Genomic DNA, 21,589 nt, shown 5'->3' with positions numbered 1-21,589 from the left:
ATATACCACTAGACATTCCTGTGTTAGAGCAGTAATATTATTCTTATTCCACAGTGATAAAACAGAGAAACATTTCCCTTTTAAGGCAGAAATAAGAGGAGTGTTACATGCCCAGACACAGAGGCTGATAACCCAGTTAAGACTGTGTGTGGGTGTGTGTATCATCTGATGTTGCAGTCAGAGAAATAATCCTCTGCATTGTCATTAACAGCAGACTCCTACATTTCCTCAGTGAAAACAACGTCCTGAGCAAATATCCAATTGGCTTTTTACCAAGTTGACAGACCAGGTATTCACCCTACACATCCTAATTGACAAACAAAACAAAAGCAAAGTATAATCATGCTTTGTTGATTTCAAAAAAGCTTGAGACTCAATTTGTCATGAGGGTCTGCTATATAAATTGATAGAAAGCGGTGTTGAGGTAAATAAAAACACAAAAAAAAACATACAACATAAAATCCATGTACACAAACAAGTGTGCGGTTAAAATGGCCAAAAAAACACAGATTTCTTTCCTTATGGCTGTGGGGTGCGACAGGGATGCAGCTTGAGCCCCACCCTCCAACATACACTGAGTGTATAAACCATTATGCTCTTTCCATATCAGACTGGCCAGGTGAAAGCTATAATCCCTTATTGATGTCACTTGTTACATCCACTTCAAATCAGTATAGATGAAAGGGAGAAAGGTTAAAAAATGATTTTTAAGCCTCGAGACAAGTCAGACATGCATTGTGTATGTGTGCCATTCAGAATGTGAATGGGCAAGACAGAATATTTAAGTTCCTTTGAATGAGGTATGGCAATAGGTGCCAGGCGCACCGGTTTGTGTCAAGAGCTGCAACGCTGCTGGATTTTTCATACTCAACAGTTTCCCGTGTGTATCAAGAATGGTCCACCACCCAAAGGACATCCAGGCAACTTGACAACTGTGAGAAGCATTGGAGTCAACATGGGCCTGTGGAACGCTTTCGACACCTTGTAGAGTCCATGGACCGACAAATTGCAACTCAAGATTAGGCAGGTGTTCTAAATGTTTTGTACACTCAGTGTATACATCAACGAATTGACAAGGGAATCTGAAGAACAGTCTGCAGCACCCGGCCTCACCCTACTGGAATCTGAATTCAAAAGTCTATTGTTTGCTTCTGGTGCTTTTGTCCCCAACCAAAGAGAGCCTACAGCAGCACCTAGATCTTCTGCACAGATTCTGTCAGACCTGCACCCTGGCAGAGTGCTTGGGAGGTATCCAGATTGTCATACCAACCTTGTGATATCCTGGGATATTCAGTAATACCGGCACTGAACACAAGGGCCGCCATTTTCAAACTCCACTGCAATCTGGAGGTTAGCAATGCTAACAAGTACATGTAAAATCCCATAGAGAATGCTAACGAGCGCAGTGCAAACATTTGATAGTCTCTGACCTAAACTATTTGCAGGACAGACATCCCAGCTCAAAAAGCTAAACTAACTCAAATTCTACTCACAGGTTACCTCACGATTTTTTTATTTTTTTTGTTGACAAAGGCTCTTGATCCAGGAGGGAATTATCTGCTGTAACCAAGAAAAGCTTGATTTTGGAAGAAACAAACCACATTGCTAGATAGCTAACTAGCTACTAAATTAGTTAACTAAATGCACAACAGAGCATTTAGCACATTTTAGATAGTTAACTTAATAGTTATGAGATATCTAGTTGGCAAACATTTAGTAGTGGATTCCATATTGTAACTAGATCACCAGGCACGTACTGCACAACAGTGAGTGATTCACAAAGCTCCGGTCTCTCGTCGTTGTGTGTTTGTAAACAAACACCACGTGACTGGGGACTACAGGTTAGCTTTACAATGAAAAATTATTTGACGGGTGAAATGAACGCAAATCTTTATCCCCTGACGTATCGCACAAATTGACCGCAGGTATTTACTCAAAAAGTCGCAACAAATATTCAAATGTATAAAAGAACTTCAAAGAAATAGTTTCAACGGTATTGACAGTAGTGAAAAACCATCGCGTGGCTTTTTACAAATACCCTGGTATATCTTACCAAGCCTACCTGACAGTCAAACTCAGTAAGACCAAAAATAGTGTCCCATAAGGTCTAGTTGTCAGCAGGGTTTGGAACTGAAATCATTATCCAATTGTTTTGTTCTGAACAGAACCACTATTTTCTTAATTTAATTCCACTGTCCCGAAAAGGCAGGATAAAGTTCTGAACCGGGTTCAACAATAAAAAGGTAACGTTACTGGTTTATATCGTTACTTTTTTTTAAAAAAACATTTCGCTCATTAAATTACTATACCAATCAGTGCGGATAGAGCAGGCAAGCTAGTTGTTTACGTGTGCGATGGGCTGAAAAGTGAAGCCTACGGCGCAAGATGCGACAAATTTTGCGGCCGGGGAGAACGAGAGAGGGTTGAGGATAAGGGTTGAAGCGCTGGGCATCTTGTGCTATGACATGCATTATATGAATTAGTTACACAGAATTATACATAGGAGGAGCATCTTCTATGGCGGAACTTCGAATGTCCTGTCAGCTAGCTAGCTAACAAGCTTGTGTTAGCTAATTTAGCTAAGCTTGTGTGTGGAGAGCGGCACCAGAATTTAAAAACACGTCTTACAATTTTGTAGTTAATACATCTAAAGTGAAACGGGATAACTAGGTCTATATTATGCTTATTAAGCTCCAATGTAACGTAAGTAGGCTACAGTCAGTAGCCTATTGCTTCAGAGGGGGAGGGGCAGGTCGCCTTATCAAATAAAATGTTATTGGTCACATACACATGGTTAGCAGATGCTAATGTGTGTGTAGCGAAATGCTTATGCTTCTAGTTCCGACAGTGCAGTAATATCTAACAAATTCACACATGTAAAGGAATGAATATATAAGAATATGTATATATAAATATACGGATGAGCGATGGCCGGGCAGCAAGGGCAAAAGATGCAATAGATAGTATAGAATACAGTATATACATATGAGATGAGTAATGTAGGATATGTAAGCATTATTAAAGTGGCGTTATTTAAAGTGACTAGTGATACCTTTATTAAATCCATTTCTTAAAGTGGCCAGAGATTTGAGTCACTATGTTGGCAGCAGCCTCTCTATGTTAGTGATGGCTGTTTAACAGTCTGATGGCCTTGAGATAGAAGCTGTTTTTCAGTCTCTTGGTCCCAGCTTTGATGCACCTGTATTGACCTCGCCTTCTGGATGATAGCGGGGTGAACAGACAGTGGTTCGGGTGTTTGTTGTCCTTGATCTTTTTGGCCTTCCTGTGACATCGGGTGCTGTAGGTGTCCTGGAGGGCAGGTATTTTGCCCCCGGTGATGCGTTGTGCAGACCGCACTACCCTTTGGAGAGCCTTGCGATTGAGGGCGGTGCAGTTATCGTACCAGGCGGTGATACAGCCCGAAAGGATGCTCTCGATTGTGCATCTGTAAAGGTTTGTGAGTGTTTTAGGTGACAAGCCAAATTTCTTCAGCCTCCTTCACCACACTGTGTGGGTGGACCATTTCAGTTTCTCCGTGATTTGTAGGCAGAGGAACTTAAGACTTGCCACCTTCACTACTGTCCCGTCGATGTGGATGGAGGGGTGCTCCCTCTGCTGTTTCTTGAAGTCCACAATCATCTCCTTTGTTTTGTTGACGTTGAGTGAGAGGTTATTTTTTGACACCACACTCCGAGGGCCCTCACCTCCTCCCTATAGGCCGTCTCGTCGTTGTTGGTAATCAAGCCTACCACTGTAGTGTCGTCTGAGTTGGAGGCGTGCATGGCCACGCAGTCATGGGTGAACAGGGAGTACAGGAGGGCTGAGAAGGCACTCTTGTGGGGCCCCAGTGTTGAGGATCAGCGGGGTGGAGATGTTGTTTCCTACCGGCCCGTCAAAGTCCAGGACCCAGTTGCACTGAGCGGGGTCGAGAGCCAGGGTATCAAGCTTAATGACGAGTTGAGGGTACTATGGTGTTAAATGCTGAGCTGTCGTCAATGAACAGCATTCTTACATAGGTATTCCTCTTGTCCAGATGGGATAGGGCTGTGTGATGGCGATTGCGTTGTCTGTGGACCTATTGGGGTGGTAAGCAAATTGGAGTGGGTCTAGGGTATCAGGTAGGGTGGAGGTGATATGATCCTCGACTAGGTCTCTCAAAGCACTTCCTGATGACAGAAGTGAGTGCTATCGGGGCGATAGTCATTTAGTTTAGTTACCTTTGCCTTCTTGGGTACAGGAACAATAGTGGCCATCTTGAAGCATGTGGGGACAGCAGACTGGGATAGGGATTGATTGAATATGTCCGTAAACACATTAGCAAGCTGGTCTGCACATGCACTGAGGACACGGCTAGAGGGGCCGGCAGCCCTGCGAGGATTAACACGTTTAAATGTTTTACTCATGTTGGCAACGGAGAAGGAGAGCCCACAGGCTTAGGTAGCTGGCCGTGTCAGTGTCACTGTATTGTCTTCAAAGCGAGCAAAGAAGTTGTTTAGTTTGTCTGAAAGCAAGACGTCAATGTCCGTGATGGGGCTGGTTTTCTTTTTGTAATCCGTGATTGACTGTAGACCCTGCCACATACGTCTCGTGTTTGAGCCGTTGAATTGCGACTCTACTTTGTCTCTATACTGACGCTTTGCTTGTTTGATTGCCTTGCAGAGGGAATAGCTACACTGTTTGTATTCGGTCATGTTTCCAGTCGCCTTGCCATGATTAAAAGCGGTGGTTTGCGCTTTCAGGTTTTGCGCGAAATGCTGCCATCAATCCACGGTTTCTGGTTAGGGAAGGTTTTAATAGTCACAGTGGGTACAAGATCTCTGATGCACTAGCTAATAAACTTGCTCACCGAGTCAGTGTATACGTCAATGTTATTGTCTGAGGCTACCCGGAACATATCCCAGTCCACGTGATCGAAGCAATCTTGAAGTGTGGAATCCGATTGGTCAGACCAGTGTTGGATAGACCTGAGCATGGGCGTTTCCTGTTTTAGTTTCTGCCTATAGGATGGGAGCACAAAATGGAGTCATGGTCAGATTTGCCGAAAGGAGGGCAGGGCAAAGTTTCTCAGCTTCCAGGCAGACACTGGAGGGCTTTGCATAGGCATTTTGTTGTGGGACTAGATTAACCGGTTTTCATGCTTTTAAAATAACGGTTCGGTTCTCCTGCCAAATGTATGACCATATTAGAGACATATATTCCCTTCAGATTACACAGGCCCACAAAGAATTTGAAAGCAAATCAATTTTGATAACTCCCACATCTATTCGGGGAAATACCACAGTGTGCCATCACAGCAGCAATATTTGTGACCCGTTGTCACAAGGGCAACCAGTGAAGCACAAACACCATTGTAAATACAAACTACATAACCCAAAGTATGTGGACACCTGCAGGTCGAACATCTCATTCCAAAATCATGGGCATTAATATGGAGTTGGTCCTCCCTTTGCTGCTATAACAGCCTACACTCTTCTGGGGAAGGCTTTCCACTAAAAAACATTACTGGAACATTACTGCGGGGACTTACATCCATTCAGCCACAAGAGCATTAGTGAGGTCGGGCACTGATGTTGGGCGATTAGGCCTGGCTCGCAGTCGGCGTTCCAATTCATCCCAAAATTGTTCGATGAAGTTGACGACAGAGCTCTGTGCAGGCCAATCAAGTTCTTCCCCACCGATCGACTAACCATCTGTATCTTTGTTCATGGGGGCATTGTCATGCTGAAACATGAAAGGGTCTTCCTCCATACTGTTGCCACAAAGTTGGAAGCACAGAATCATCTAGAATGTCATTGTATGCTGTAGCATTAAGATTCCCTTCACCGGAACTAAGGGGCCTAGCCCAAACCATGAAAAACAACCCCAGACCATTATTCCTCCTCCACCAAACTACAGTTGTCACTATGCTTTGGGGCATGTAGCGTTCTCCTGGTATCCGCCAAACCCAGAATCGTCCGTCGGACTGCAAGATGGTGATGCGTGATTCAACACTCCAGAAAACGCATTTCCACTGCTCCAGAGTCCAATGGCAGCGAGCTTTACACCACTCCAGCCGATGCTTGGCATTGCGCATGGTGATCGTACGCTTGTGTATGGCTGCTCGGCCATGGAAACCCATTTCATGAAGCTCCCCACGAACAGTTCTTGTGCTGACAGTTTGGAACTCAGTGAGTGTTGCAACTGAGGACAGATGATTTTTACGCGCTGTGCGCTTCAGCAATCGGCAGCCCCGTTCTGTGAGCTTGTGTGGCCTACCACTTCGAGGCTGATCCGTTGTTGCTCCTAGACATTTCTACTTCACAATAACAGCACTTAGTTGACCAGGGCAGCTCTAACAGGGTAGAAATTTTACAAACTGACTTGTTGGAAAGGTGGCATCCTATGATGGTACCACGTTGAAAGTCAATGAGCTCATCAGTAAGGCCATTCTACTGCCAATGTTAATTTCACTTCTGTTTATTATCTATTCCACTTGCTTTGGCAATGTAAACATGTTCCCCATGCCAATAAAGCCCTTTGAATTGAACTATTCCTCACTCTAAACCTTGTTTGAAGCAGCACATTCAATTATTTCCTTTGTCTTCCTGCTCGTAGTTTAATGCCCCCCTCCATCCTCCCCTCTTTCTCGCATCCTCTGGACGTTTAGTGTTCTCGCTCTCTGGTTCTGTCGGTGTTCTCTGCTTTTTACCCAGCAGCAGTGAAACATTAGCTGAGGCAGCTGGAACTGGTGCTGGACAAGAGCACACACACTTACTAGTATTCAGGTTCTGAGACGAGGTCTAGTGCCTTCATCACCTCCTCCAACAGAGAGTCTGGAATAAAGCCGTTATCTGGAGGGAGAGAAAGAGAATATTTATCAGATAATTTTAGTCCAAACACAGCTAGGAGACAGGCCTCAGATTCCACAGCAATTCCGTGTGTTTGTTTTCTGGGAGTCATGATCAAAGAGGTGGGATGGGAAGGGTGCGCCATTATCAGCAAGGTCCAGTGGCACTGAGACAGGACAGGCCTTCACTTTCCCTCACACTGAACACACACAGTTTACATTGAGCTAACTGAGGAAACTAATCACACACAAACACATATGTACACATGCAACACACACACAAAAGCCAGCCTTGTTCTCTCCTCTGTCTGACCTACATTCCTCAGCTATGACTTCTCTACCTGAGAGGACCAGCTTTAAACACTACCACGTGTGTCCATATGTACGTGTGTCCTACCTGTCTTAAAACACTAACATATGATTGTGTGTGTGTGTGTGCGCGCGCGCGCGCGCACGCACGCAATGGCACTGGAGAAGAAAGTTGACGTTTTAAATGTCCCCAACCCATTGTGTTTTTTTGTTAGTTTATTTGTGTTGTTTGTAACTTATTTTTTTACTTAATGTGGCCGCTACCATCTCTTTTGACCGAAAATAACTTCTGGACATCAGGACTGTGATTACTCACCACGGACAAGCAGAATCCTTTTTTCCCTTTAACGAGTCTGACGAGCCCGACACGAATGATATAGGGCTTTCTCGGGAACAGGCCCAGATCCCCGTGATGAGGCGGCGGAGAAAAAGGGTCCAGAGGGCGGGCTGCCATCTGAGAATTCATAGGCGATCGAATAAACCTTCACTTCCTTCCATTTTGCTTGCAAACGTGCAATCTTTGGAGAATAAAATATATGACCTACGCGGAAGACTAAACTACCTACGGGACATTCAAAACTGTAATACCTTATGCTTCATGGAGTCATGGCTGAACGACGACACTATCAACATACAGTTGGGGCTGGTTATACAATGTCCCGGCAGGATAGAACAGCGATGTCTGGTAAGACAAAAATAAAAAATAAAAAAATAAAATAAAACTCAACCACCTTTACTCCACGCACAGAGACGCATACAAAGCTCTCCTTCGCCCTCCATTTGGCAAATCTGACCATAATTCTATCCTCCTGATTCTCGCTTACAAGCAAATATTAAAGCAGTCAGATGAAGCAGATGCTAAACTACAGGACTGTTTTGCTAGCACAGACTGGAATATGTTCCGATGGCATTGAGGAGTACACCACATCAGTCATTGGCTTTATCAATAAGTGCATCGATGACGTCATCCCCACAGTGACCGTACGTACATACCCCAACCAGAAACCTTGAATTACAGGCAACATCCGCACTGAGGTAAAGGCTGGAGCGGGACTCTAACCTGGAAGCTTATGAGAAATCCTGCTATGCCCTCCGACAAACCATCAAACAGGCGAAGCGTCAATACAGGACTAAGATCGAATTGTACTACACCGGCTCTGACGCTTGTCGGATGTGGCAGGGCTTGCAAACTATTACAGACTACAAAGCGAAGCACTGCCGAGAGCTGCCCAGTGACACAAGCCTACCAGACGAGCTAAACTACTTCGAGGCAAATAATGCAGAAACATGCATGAGAGCACCAGCTGTTCCGGAAGACTGTGATCACACTCTCAGCAGGCGATGTAAGACCTTTAAACAGGTCAGCATTCACAAGGCCGCAGGGCCAGACGGATTACCAGGACGTGTACTGCGAGCATGCGCTGACCAACTGGCAAGTGTCTTCACTGACAATTTCAACCTTTCCCTGTCTAAGTCTGTAATACCAACATGTTTAAGCAGACCACCACAGTGCCTGTGCCCAATAACACTAAGGTAATCTGCCTAAATGACTACAGACCCGTAGCACTCACGTCTGTAGCCATGAAATGCTTTGAAAGGCTGGTCATGGCTCACAAACACCATTATCCTAGAAACTCTAGACCAACTCCAATTTGCATACAGATCCACAGACGATGCAATCTCTATTGCACTCCACACAGCCCTTTCTCACCTGGACAAAAGGAACACCTATGTGAGAATGCTATTCATTGACTACAGCTCAGCATTCAACACCATAGTGCCCTCAAAGCTCATCAATAAGCTAAGGACCCTGGGACTAAACACCTCCCTCTGCAACTGGATCCTGGACTTCCTAACAGGCCGCCCCCAGGTGGTAAGGGTAGGTAACAACACATCTGCCACGCTGATCCTCAACACAAGGGCCACTCAGGGGTGCGTGCTCAGTCCCCTCCTGTACTCCCTGTTCACTCATGACTGCACGGCCAGGCACAACTCCAACACCATCATTAAGTTTGCCGATGACACAACATAGGCCTGATCACTGACAACGACGAGGCAGCTTATAGGGAGGAGGTCAGAGACCTGGCCGTGTTGTGCCAGGACAACAATCTCTCCCGCAACGTGATCAAGACAAAGGAGATGATTGTGGACTACCGAGCATGCCCCCATTCTCATCGACGGGGCTGCAGTGGAGCAGGTTGAGAGCTTCAAGTTCCTTGGTGTCCACATCACCAACAAAACTAACATGGTCCAAGCGCACCAAGACAGTCGTGAAGAGGGCACGACAAAACTTATTCCCCCTCAGGAGACTGAAAAGACTTGGCATGGGTCCTCAGATCTTCAAAAGGTTCTACAGCTGCACCATCGAGAGTATCTTGACTGGTTGAGTTAGTGCCTGGTATGGTAACTGCTCAGCCTCCGACCGCAAGGCACTACAGAGGGTAGCGCTAACGGCCCAGTACATCTGGGGCCAAGCTTCATGCCATCCAGGACCTCTATACCCGTCGGTGTCAGAGGAAGGCCCTAAAAATTGTCAGAGTGTTATCTCTGCTACCGCACGGCAAGCGGTACCAGAGCGCCAAGTCTAGGTCCAAAAGGCTTCTAAACTGCTTCTACCCTCAATCCTCCTGAACATCTAATCAAATGGCTACCCAGACTATTTGCATTGCCCCCCCCCCTCTTTCACACCGCTGCTACTCACTCCACTGCTACTCTCTGTTTTTATCTATGCATAGTCACTTTAACTCTACCTACATGTACATATTACCTCAACTAACTGGCGCTCCCGCACATTGACTCTGTACTGGTACCCACCTGTATATAGTCTCACTATTGTTATTTTACAGCTGCTCTTTAATTACTTATTACTTTTATTTCTTATTCTAATCCGTATTTTAAAAAACTGCATAGTTGGTTAGGTGCGCGTAAGTAAGCATTTCACTTTAAGGTCTACACCTGTTGTATTCAGCACGTGACTAATAACATTTTATTTGAGTATGTGTGTTGTACATTGGGAAGGACTACAGCTGAGTCATAGCTTTACCCTAAGTTTCAAATTCTGTGTGGAACACTAATGAAGCTGTGTTATTGCATGAATGGGAGACCTGTGTGTAAATTATTGCGTGCATGTGGGATGTGTGTTTTCTGGCGCCTCTCTTCTATAACACAGTGAACTGGGCCGACTCTAGATGTGACACTGGCAGATTTATAGGGCTTTGACACTGCTCTCAACTCTGCTGGTTCTAGTGTGTGTATAAACATCCATATGGCATACATGAAAAAATCTCACGAAACAGCAGAAACGCATCTCGGGCGCAGACAGACCTATCAATTTCTCCCTCTCTGGTCTGAATGGGTCAGTGTGTTTACTACATATTTGGTGTGGCAAATAGAACAGACTAGACTACTCTCAGCTGGTGAGGCTCACTGTTAGAAAATTCTACACAAAACACACAGGCGCACACACACCCTCAGCCATGTTAAGAGGCATATTGTTCTTATAAACATGAAACGGAGGAATGTTGTTTACTGCGTCAGAAAATATGACACGTCAATTCCTGCTGGAACACACACACACGCAGCGCTCACTAAAGACAGACATCAAAGACAGCGACAAACACACAAACGTGTCTGTGCAGGTCTGGTCCATGGGGGAGTTGTGTGTGTGTGTGTGTTATGACCTTATCAGTCTTCAGCTTAACACACACACACACACTCCAGCAACATGCATCACGCTCTCATCGTGTAGTGTGACAATCACACATACCATGGGTAACTCCATCTCTCCATACATACATTATACATACAAAAGTATGTGGACACCCCTTTAAATTAGTGGAATCGGCAACTTCAGCCATACCGGTTGCTGACAGGTGTATAAAATTGAGCACAGCCATGCAATCTCCATAGAAAACATTGGCAGTAGAATGGCCTTACCGAAGAGCTCTGACTTTCAAAATGTAACCATCATAGGATGCCACCTTTCCAACAAGTCAGTTCATCAAATGTCTGCACTGCTAGAGCTACCCCGGTCAACAGTAAGTGCTGTTATTGTGAAGTGGAAAAGTCTAGGAGCAACAACGGCTCAGCCGCAAAGTGGTAGGCCACACAAGCTCCAGAACGGGACTGCAGAGTGCCGTAGCACGTAAAAATCACCTGTCCTCGGTTGCAACACTCACTACCGAGTTCCAAACTGCCTTTGGAAGCAACGTCAGCAAATTAATTGTTCGTGGGGAGCTTCATGAAATGGGTTTCCATGGCTGAGCAGCTGCACACAAGCATAAGATCACCATGCACAATGCCAAGTGTTGGCTGGAGTGGTGTAAAGCTCGCCGCCATTGGACTTAGGCTTGCATTCTCTGGAATGATGAATTACGCTTCACCATCTGGCAGTTTCACAGATTACTCTGGGTTTGGCGGTTGCCAGGAGATCGCTATTGACCCAATGCATAGTGCCAAATGTAAAGTTTGGTGGAGGAGGAATACTGGTCTGGAGCTGTTTTTCATGCTTCGGGCTTGGCCCCTTAGTTCCAGTGAACAGAAATCTTGACGCTACAGCATACAATTATATTCCAATTTTGTGGCAACAGTTTGGGGATGACCCTTTCCTGTTTCAGCATGACAACATATCCGTGCACAAAGTGAGGTCCATACAGAAATGGTTTGTCGAGAACTTGACTGGCCTTGAAGATACCCCTCTAGTGGTGTGGGGGCTGTGCTTTGGCAAAGTGGGTGGGGTTATATCCTGCCTGGTTGGCCCTGTCCGGGGGTATTGTTGGTGTCTTCCGACCCCTTCCGTCTCAGCCTCCAGTATTTATGCTGCAATAGTTTGTCGGGGGGCTATGGTCAGTCTGTTATATCTGGAGTATTTCTCCTGTCTTATCCAGTGTACTGTGTGAATTTAAGTACGCTCCCTCTAATTCTCCCTCCCCTCCTGGAGGACCTGAGCCCTGGGACCTTGCCTCAGGACTACCTGGCTTGATGACTCCTTGCTGTCCCCAGTCCACCTGGTCGTGCTGCTGCTCCCCAGTTTCAACTGTTCTGCCTGCGGCTATGGAACCCTGACCTGTTCACTGGACGTGCTACCTTGTCCCGGACCTGCTGTTTTCGACTCCTTCACACTCTACCACACCTGCTGTCTCAACCTCTGAATGCTCTGCTATGAAAAAAGCCAACTGACATTCATTCCTGAGGTGCTGACCTTCTACAACCACTGTGATGATGATTATTAGACCCTGCTGGTCATCTATGAACGTTTGAACATCTTGGCCATGTACTGTTATAATCTCAACCCGGCACAGCCAGAAGAGGACTGGGCCACCCCTCAGAGCCTGGTTCCTCTCTATGTTTCTTCCTAGGTTCCTGCCTTTCTAGGGAGTTTTTCCTGGCCACCGTGCTTCTACATTTGCATTTCTTGCTGTTTGGGGTTTTAGGCTGGGTTTCTGTATAGCACTTTGTGACAGATGAAATAAGTTTGATTGCAAGAGCCCTGACCTCAACCCCATCGAACACCTCTGGGATGAATTGTAACGCCGACTGCAAGCCAAGCCTAAATCGCACAACATCAGTGCCCGTCCTCACTAATGCTCGTGGCTGAATGGAAGCAAGTCCCTGCAGAAATGTTCCAACATCTTGTGGAACGCCTTCCCAGAAGAGTGGAGGCTGTTATAGCAGCAAAGAGGAGACCAACTTTATTAATGCCCATGATTTTTGAATGAGATGTTTGACAACCATGTGTCCACATACTTTTGGTAATATTGTTTGTCCCTCTCCCCTCATCGTTCGTTCAGTCTCTCACCTTCTTTCCACGGCCAAAAGCAGAGGGTAGTGATTATAAAGCAGCGGGCCACAGAATCTGACATCCTCTCGACTCAGTAAATACTCAGAGACTCAGTAGAACTCTCCTACATCCCTCCCTTCTCCAGCCAGGTCACCCGTGATACAAGTCAGTATTCGACGTCCATCCATGTCTCAGGACGTTGGAAACCGGCCACTAGAGGCAACAGTGAGCGCTGTTACCTTCAAGTAGGTTTCGGTTTTGTTAGGGCGTTGTGGACGGGGATGGCGGATAGGTGTAAGCATCTGCCTTGGGTTGCAAGTTCAAATCTAACGATAGAAAATTGCTTCGGAGTTAATGCCTGAACTTTAAAAACACTTCAAAATTTGACTTTTTGAACAACTTCTAAATTCGATCCATGAGAAATATGGATGAACGTCTAATTCTAACGTGAGACCAAGCTGGATGCCCTATCCTTGCCCCTTTCTTTGTTCCCGGTCACCCCTAAAAGACGAAGAGGATGGGAGCAGGTTGACTCAGCTGTGGGGGGATTGGGGCGGGCGGGCGTGCTGACACACACACACTAACCCCAAAACAACAGCAGAGATGAGAGGACCCCCGCTCAGAGGATGAGGAGAAGAGAGGATGAGAAGATAGGAGTGGGAGGTTATACAGGCACATGCTCTACCAGGAAGGAGAGGAGAAAAGATAACATGTCCAGGATATTGGTGTGTGTGTGTGTGTGTGTGTGTGTGAGAGAGAGAGACACACACTATTAGGCGATATACCGTTTATACGTATGTTGGGGTATTTCAAAATACAGATGGTATGATATTCAATACCGATAAACCAGGGTCTGCAGGGTTTGCATGCTACGCCACTGCTTATAACTATAAGTATAACTATAAGAAACCTAAGATGTGGCAAATAAATTATATCCAGCTCAGGGCTCCAACTATGCATTTGGTTTGCTAACTTGCTAGCTAAGTGGCTAAGTGTCAAGATCAAGCTTCTTGGTTACAGCAGAGACATTCAATCCCCTCCTGGATCAAGATCCTCGTTGCCTAAATTGTTGTGCGTTGCTATTTTAATAGCACCCATTGTGTGCACTTCCGGTAATACTGTATACCCCAGTATGGTACAGAAACAGTATGAAAATCTGGATACTGCCCAACCCTAGAGACTATCAGACTATCTTTGAACAGTATTACCTTCTGGGTCGAAGGTTTGGAAGACTCTCCTGGCCTGTTCAGACGGAGACTCAGGAGCCACCAGACACATCTCCTACAAAAGACAAAAGAAAGGGACATATGTCAGATCTCAACATTATATTATAGTCTAAACACAGAAATTAGACGGGATTTTCTGGAGAATTGGAAGCCTAAGAGAGAGAGTGAGAGAGATGCTGTGTAGACCGAGGCACACAGAGATCACATAATAGGTCAAGAATTAAAAGATTACAACACCGGCTCTAAGGAGTGCGCACGCGTGTAAGCTAGCATGTGAATGTACGGACTATCATCATCATCAGGCTCTGTTGGGTTATTAGCTGATCTGCAGATAAAACCAGACGTTTTGTTTTCACTCAAAACACATATCAGCCAATCAGGCGCTCACACAGAGAGTTATAGTTGTTTGTTTGCTGGCTCAGAGTGACGTTGCCAGGGGGACTCGGAGGAGAAATAAGGAGAGACAGATTTCACAGAGATAGGACAGTGTGTGTGTTTGTTGAGATGAGGGAGGGGGGGGGGGGTGGGGTTAGTCCCAATCTTTGGATTCATCAACCCTCTCACCCTCCCAACTCTGTACTCCCTTACCCAAGTTTCATAGTGAAATATGACAGTTTTGACAGGCTGGGAACCGAACTGCAAAACTCAAACACGCACAGTGGGTAGCATAGTATTAATGACACTTGCCGCATCCACTGAACTGGAGTATGTTTACTACAGTGGCGTTTTACACAAACACACTCAGCCCGAATATAAACACACTCAGAAAAGAGCAAATAAACTGAGCACCTCTCCCTCAGCTAGCCTTAATTAAAGTAGGAGTTCAGTTGAAACAGTAGGTTATAGGGTATCACTGAGACATATTACCGTCCTCAGGGGTCACAGAGAGAGAGAGACGAACAGAGGAAGAGAGATGACAGAGGGAGATCAGGGGAAGAGTTGGGGAGAAAGAGACATCAAGAGAAGACTCCCAGCTGGTAGAGAGGAGTGCACACACACATTTCTCACTGTCAGAGCAGCTGGGGGTACAGAATGGGTAGATTTGTTAGTTTAAGTATCTCTATAAATCAAACGGTACATTCTTCCTCCAGATAGATAGACATGGAGTCAGACGTGTGTGTTAAGGGTTAATGAATGGTCAGGGGGTTAACTGCCCTTACATGAGCATAATTTACTGAGGAGGACGCTGCTGAAGGGAGTGTGTATGTGTGACATACAGCGCATTTGGAAAGTACTCAGTACTTGTTGAAGCACATTTGGCTGTGATCACAGCATCAAGTCTTCTTGGGTATGACACTACAAGCTTGGCACATCTGTATTTGGGGAGTTTCTCCTATTCTTCTCTGCAGATCCTCTCAAGCTCTGTCAGGTTAGATGGGGAGTGTTGCTGCACAGCTATTTTCAGGTCTCTCCAGAAATGTTAGATCAGGTTCAAGTCTGGGCTCTGGCTGTGCCCCTCAAGAACATTGAGACTTGTCCCGAAGCCACTCCTGCGATTTCTTGGCTGTGTGCTTAGGGTCGTAGTCCTGTTGGAAGGTAAACCTTCACCCCAGTCTGAGGTCCTGAGCAGGTTTTTATCAAGGATCTCTCTGTACTTTGCTCCGTTCATCTTTCCTTCAAATCCTGACTAGTCTCCCAGTCTCTGACGCTGAAAAAACATCCCCACAGCATGATGCTGCCACCACCATGCTTCACCGTAGGGATGGTGCCAGGTTTGCTCCAGATATGATGGTTGGTATTCAGGCCAAAGAGTTCAATCTTGGTTTCATCAGACCAGAGAACCTTGCTTCTCATGGTCTGAGAGTCCTTAAGGTGCCTTTTGGCAAACTCCAAGCCGGCTGTCTGTGCCTTTTACTGAGGAGAGGCTTCCGTCTGGCCATTCTACCATAAATGCCTGATTGGTGGAGTGCTGCAGAAATGGTTGTCCTTCTGGAAGGTTCTCCCATCTCCACAGAGGAACTCTAGAGCTCTGTCAGAGTGACCATCAGGTTCTTGGTCACCTCCCTGACCAAGGCCCTTCTCCCCGGTAGCTCAGTTTGGCAGGGCGGACAGATTTAGGAAGAGTTTTGGTGGTTCCAAACTTCTTCCATTTAAGAATGATGGAGGCCAATGTGTTCTTGGACATTCAATGCTGTAGACATTTTTTGGTACCCATACCCAGATCTGTGCCTTGACACAATCCTGTCTCGAAGCTCTACGAACAATTCCTTTGACCTCATGGCTTGATTTTTGCTCTGATATGCACTGTCAACTGTGGGACCTTATATAGACAGGTGTGCGCCTTTCCAAATCATGTCCAATAAATTGTATTTACTACAGATGGACTCCAATCAAGTTGTAGAAACATCAAGGATGATCAATGGAAACAGGATGCACCTGAGCTCAATTTCGAGTCTCACAGCTGTCATGACTCTCCTGTGAAGACCTGCGCCCTCGCTCTCCCACAGAGGGGGAGAGGGGTGAAGTTTGACGTTTTATGACAGTCGTAAATACCTGCAGGAACTCTCTCCCACTCTGCAGAAATGAAAGTTAAAAATCCCTTTGTTACAACAGAGATTTTGTAGTACTGTGACATTCAAGATTGGATAATGAAACAATATTTCTGTAATTCAAACACTTGGAATGGTCCATGGGTATTTAAAGAACAATCCTGTTGAATTCATTACAATTTTGTGATGTCATTAAAGACGGTTTAACCAAATAACGATAACTCTAGAAATGTAAATCTGATAACTGGGACGTATACATCTAAATGTTGTGGAACTTATATGATTAAATATTAAACTATTTGTGAGAAGATGAAATGTGAGTTTAGCCTTCTAAATTAGAGAATTGTTTTTCATGTAAAGTTTTACCCAGTCAGTAACCACGCCCACGTGATCACAGACCTTGTGGCAACGTGACTGACAACGCCCTCCAAGGTGAGTGCTTAATAGGACTCGCTGAAGAATTTACGTATTAGACCAGAAAAACATGGAGCGTGGCTGCACGTTGAAATGGTAGGAATTTAAATCTCTAGAGACCAGTACATTTCCGGGTTGCTACAAGTGTGTAAAATGGTTCTAGCTCTACATTAGACCAGCGTGACCGACAGCGTGAGCTGAAAGGTACGAAATGGTTTGAAAATCTCTCTCGAAGAAGAACAAGAAGAAGAAGACTACACAGGAACATTCAGTCTGCAGCTGTTTAAGTACTTTGGTCTAGTAAACTCGACCGAGAACCACCGGGTGGTACTTTGAAAGATCCATTTTAACGAACACTTTCTCTGGAAGATTCAGTCTAACAGACACTCCGAGACAGAGAAGCTAGCTACAAAGGACATGGTGACCTCTGGTGGCGAACCAGAAGACTTACACAACCAGAGACTGTCGAATTACTCCTCGTAGATGGATCAAGTATTTTCAACAGAGAGACAGCAAAGACATACACATGTAAATATGTACATTTCAATTCTTTCGAATGAGCGGCCGTTCATGTGCAAAGTATTTGCATTTCCATGAGCTGTATGTACAATCGTGGAATTCCTTTGTTTTTCCCTTTCCCTCTATTTTGAATCCGACATTTTGTGTAACAAGCATTCATATGGGTTTAGTCCACCAGGGACCTTTCATTGCATTGTGTTAGTAAACAATAACTATACCGTGTGTGTGTGTATGTATTTCTGTATGATTATTTAGTTAGAAAATAAATAATTAAGCCAACTTGCATACCACTGATTCATTTATGCTAGGGTTCGTGCAGATATCCAAGAATTTTGCGACAGTCAGAATGAGACTGATAAGGAAAATAATAATTAATGAATTGACTGACTGATGTAAGAGATATTTATATCTTTAGAGTTTAGTCGGGAGATAGTAACTCATTAACTTTCCCGTGGTGCCCCAGATTACTACTTAATTGTTATGATTAATCGCGTAATAATTGAACGTGATATGTAATTATTTTATAGATTAACAGTCAAACACATTAATGATAGTCACGACATAGCAAAGTGACTGAATAGATATTTCTGTTCCTAAAAAAACCTTTTTGCTTTGTCATTATGGGGTATTGTTTAGAATGCAGAGGATTTTTTCCACATTTTGTTACGTTACAGCCTTATTCTAAAATTGTTTTTTTTTTTTTTTTTTATCAAGGGGTCTGAATACTTCGATGGCACCGTACAGTATTTATAAAAACCCAGCTATAGAGACGGGGTTAACTCATGTACTCTCCTCTAGCAGTGAGGGTTAAGACTTATAACTGTAGGTAATAACACAGCGCTGGAACCTATATGAGAGATGCAGGAGAGAGACACACACACACACACACAACAGGAAATATTCACGTAATAATATGGAATGCCCCTCAACCACAAATTGCAGAAAAAACATTTTTCATTCACCCCCATTGTAAGCTGCAACTTCGTCGTAGTTTTTTTGTTCTACAGAAATAACAAAACATGCCGAAAAGCTGCTGTGTTGTTCAAAGTACATGTAGCCAGGTCAAAACTCACAACCTATGGTTCGCAATGCTTCCATGTAGGGAAATAGATCTTGCGAGAAGAGCCCTGTGTCTTCAGGCTATCCGGTGTGGGAGAGTGGGAAATGTGGGACGTGTTGTCCAATTAGTCTACACATAGCTATGTGTGTGGAAGACATTTCATCACAGGTAAGACATTTAACTTGTTTAGTATAGTCTGTTTTGTAACTCCACTCACTACTTGCAGCTGTATAGTCTGTGTTGTTGGTCTTAGCTAGCTTAATGTTAAAGTTATCTAGCACTCACTCACGTGGCTGCTTGCATCATCATGAAAAGGGGCGAGGGAAGCACTACAATATTACCTTTTTATAAGTAGGGAGAATGCTAGGGAGCAGGCAATGTTGAAAAGTAAACTTTAGATATGTTGTACATTTCTTAAAATGTAGTTTTGTAAACGACTAAAACAGACCAAAAAAATAGTGCTTGAAAAATGTCAAGTTTCTGCTGTGAGCCAATGGGGTAATCACCACAGGTTGTTTTCCACACAAGCGGGCAGGGTCGGGACGTTCTATCACCTCCATGTCTCAGTCATAACCAGGTCTTGAGTCTCCTTAAGAGACAGTAAACATACTGTCATTTACAGACAAGGCAACATATCATTACCTGTAGTCTGCACACACGATGAGCTCAGATACAATAAAGCGACACACTAACAAAACGTGTCTATGTACAGGTAACTACCAAAATAAAGAAAACACCAACATAAAGTCTTAATAGGGTGTGGGGCCACCAGAAGTTAATGCACCTTTGCATAGATTCTACAAGTGTCTAACTTTATTGGAGGGATCCGACACCATTCTTCCATGAGATATTCCATAATTTGGGGTTTTGTTGATGGAAAACGCTGTTTCAGGCACCGCTCTAGAATCTCCTATAAGTGTTCAATTGGGTTGAGATCTGGTGACACACACACAGAAACTTTAAACCCCCTATGCTCCTTTGAGACCCCTCTTTCAAAAAGTCACAGATCTCTTCTAGCCATGATAGCCAAAATAAATGGGCAACTGTGCATTTTTTAACACCACCCTAAGCATGATGGGATATGAATTGCTTAATTAACTTAATGAACACCCACTTTCAACATATTTTGTATTCCTCATTTACCCAGTTACCTATGTGTGTAGTGTGTGGGTGTGTTAAATGCCAGGCCTGCTAGTATGTCTTTGATGTGTGTTTTATTAGAGGCCTGGAGATGCTGCTGAGTTTAGATTACATGTCATGTCACACACTCCACAGGGAAGGGGTGTGTGTATTAGCACCGTCCCCTTCCAGCCTCTTGTTTGCTTGCACTGGACCAGAGGACTGCATTCTCTAAATGAGTACGCACGTGCACCCCCCCCCCCCCCCAATGGTACCAAGATGTGTGCGCTATGAAAATCAAGAGGAATGCATTCCAAACTAGCTCAGAACCTAATTCTGTTCCACAAACCCTCAAGTCTGGGTTGTCTACTGGAGCAGATTCTTATTAAATCAGATCCAGCTCCTGAACAGCAACAGAAAACCTCTTAAAATAGAAACACACTAGTCCAGCTCATCTCTATCCATCTGGTTCTCTCCCCTTCCCTCCTACTTTAGTTTGGGCATTTTCTAACCCTCTTTCTATCCCTCACCTTCCCTCCATCCAGCCTCCCCTTAACCCCTCGCTCTCTCCTGAGATGTAAGTAGTTGTAGATGGGTGTAGCCTTGCCCCTCTCGTCAATCCCGCTCTTCAGCTTCCCCTTCCTCCTTTCTCTACCCCTCCCTCTTTGTACCTCTGTTCTGTCCTGACACATACTTTCATCTGCCTCTCCATCCCTGACCATTCTCTTCCTCTGTCACGCTAACAGGAACTCCTAGTCTACAGTGTGTGGTGTTGGTTTAGTGTTTCGCTTTGTTAGGTGGAGAGCCTCTTGAAGCAGAAGACTCAATTACACTCAGACCTTTGTCCTGGCTAAGAGAGACTGAGAGGTGTGTGTGCCAGAGAAAGACAGGTGATTAATGGTCTGTCAGGGACAACAAGCTATCTGGAGTCTCTGTCTAGGTGTGTGTGTGTGTATGTGTGTGTGTGTCTGAACAACAGAACAAGATTACAGAGAACAGGGCTATACAGAACAGCTATAGAGACTGAGACCAGTCACAGACAAGGGGCCAGGCCCTATCACACACAGCCTTTGTCCCTGCTAGAATAGAACAGGTCAGATGCGTCAGAGAATATTAATGACGGTTACTGTACACTTCTTTCACTTGGATCTAGCTTTGTGTGTGTATGCGCACTCACAGGTAAGATACCATAGCTCTTTTCTTTTTCTAAGAGGCTCTGAAAGGGAGACCTGCCTCAGACCTAATGACCCCATCCGCTCTCTCACTCACTGAGACGTTTAGGAAGACGTGTACTTGTGTCTGTATTATACATCAGACACATGCTCTTTGGGGAAAGACAGAGTGTGTGTGTGTGTGTGTGTGTGTGTGTGTCAGTAAGAGGCCAGTCTCTTGAGAGACACTGAGGGCCAGAAGAGCTGCTCTATCTCACGTTAAATCACTGACCCATAACGGTGCTTCTACACACACACACACACACACCGGTTAAACCATCAGAGTGCGTAAACACACAGTCATACACAGCTCCCGAGAGGGGCTTAAGGATAAGAGGATAGAGGCTTGTGAATGGCATCACTCTCAGATGGAAAGGAAGAGAGAAAAGAGGAAACACTACAGAGAAAGAAGACAAAGAGGACATGGTCCCCTAGGGCAGTCAGAAGCCCTTTTTAAGTACATCTTTCCTTCCACACTCCCTCACATCCTTTCAGGATTAAAATATGTCATTATGACTGATGTGACATGACATGATAGGGTTAATGACAGGGCTGCAGTGGAGCAGGTTGAGCGCTTCAAGATTCTTGGTGTCCACATCACCAACAAAACTAACATGGTCCAAGCACACCAAGACAG

The 21,589-nt window shown here is 44.9% G+C and overlaps 1 protein-coding gene across 2 annotated transcripts in view; it reads right to left on the bottom strand.

Annotated features, from left to right (window-relative positions):
- LOC111964980 (ubiquitin carboxyl-terminal hydrolase MINDY-3-like) overlaps positions 1-21,589 on the bottom strand; it is a 48,026-nt gene that overhangs the window by 2,654 nt on the left and 23,783 nt on the right. For both annotated transcript variants that reach the window (XM_023988886.2, XM_023988887.2), the window contains exons 11-12: positions 14,123-14,195; positions 6,755-6,830 (exon numbers count right to left, since the gene is read on the bottom strand). In XM_023988886.2, coding sequence (XP_023844654.1) covers positions 6,755-6,830; positions 14,123-14,195 — 149 coding nt within the window. The remainder of the gene's footprint in view (positions 1-6,754; positions 6,831-14,122; positions 14,196-21,589) is intronic.

The sequence above is a fragment of the Salvelinus sp. IW2-2015 genome, linkage group LG6.1, assembly GCF_002910315.2.
Source record: "Salvelinus sp. IW2-2015 linkage group LG6.1, ASM291031v2, whole genome shotgun sequence".
Taxonomy (NCBI): domain Eukaryota; kingdom Metazoa; phylum Chordata; class Actinopteri; order Salmoniformes; family Salmonidae; genus Salvelinus; species Salvelinus sp. IW2-2015.
The sequence above is the reverse complement of the archived record's forward strand: the minus strand, read 5'-3'. Positions and strand labels throughout refer to the sequence as shown.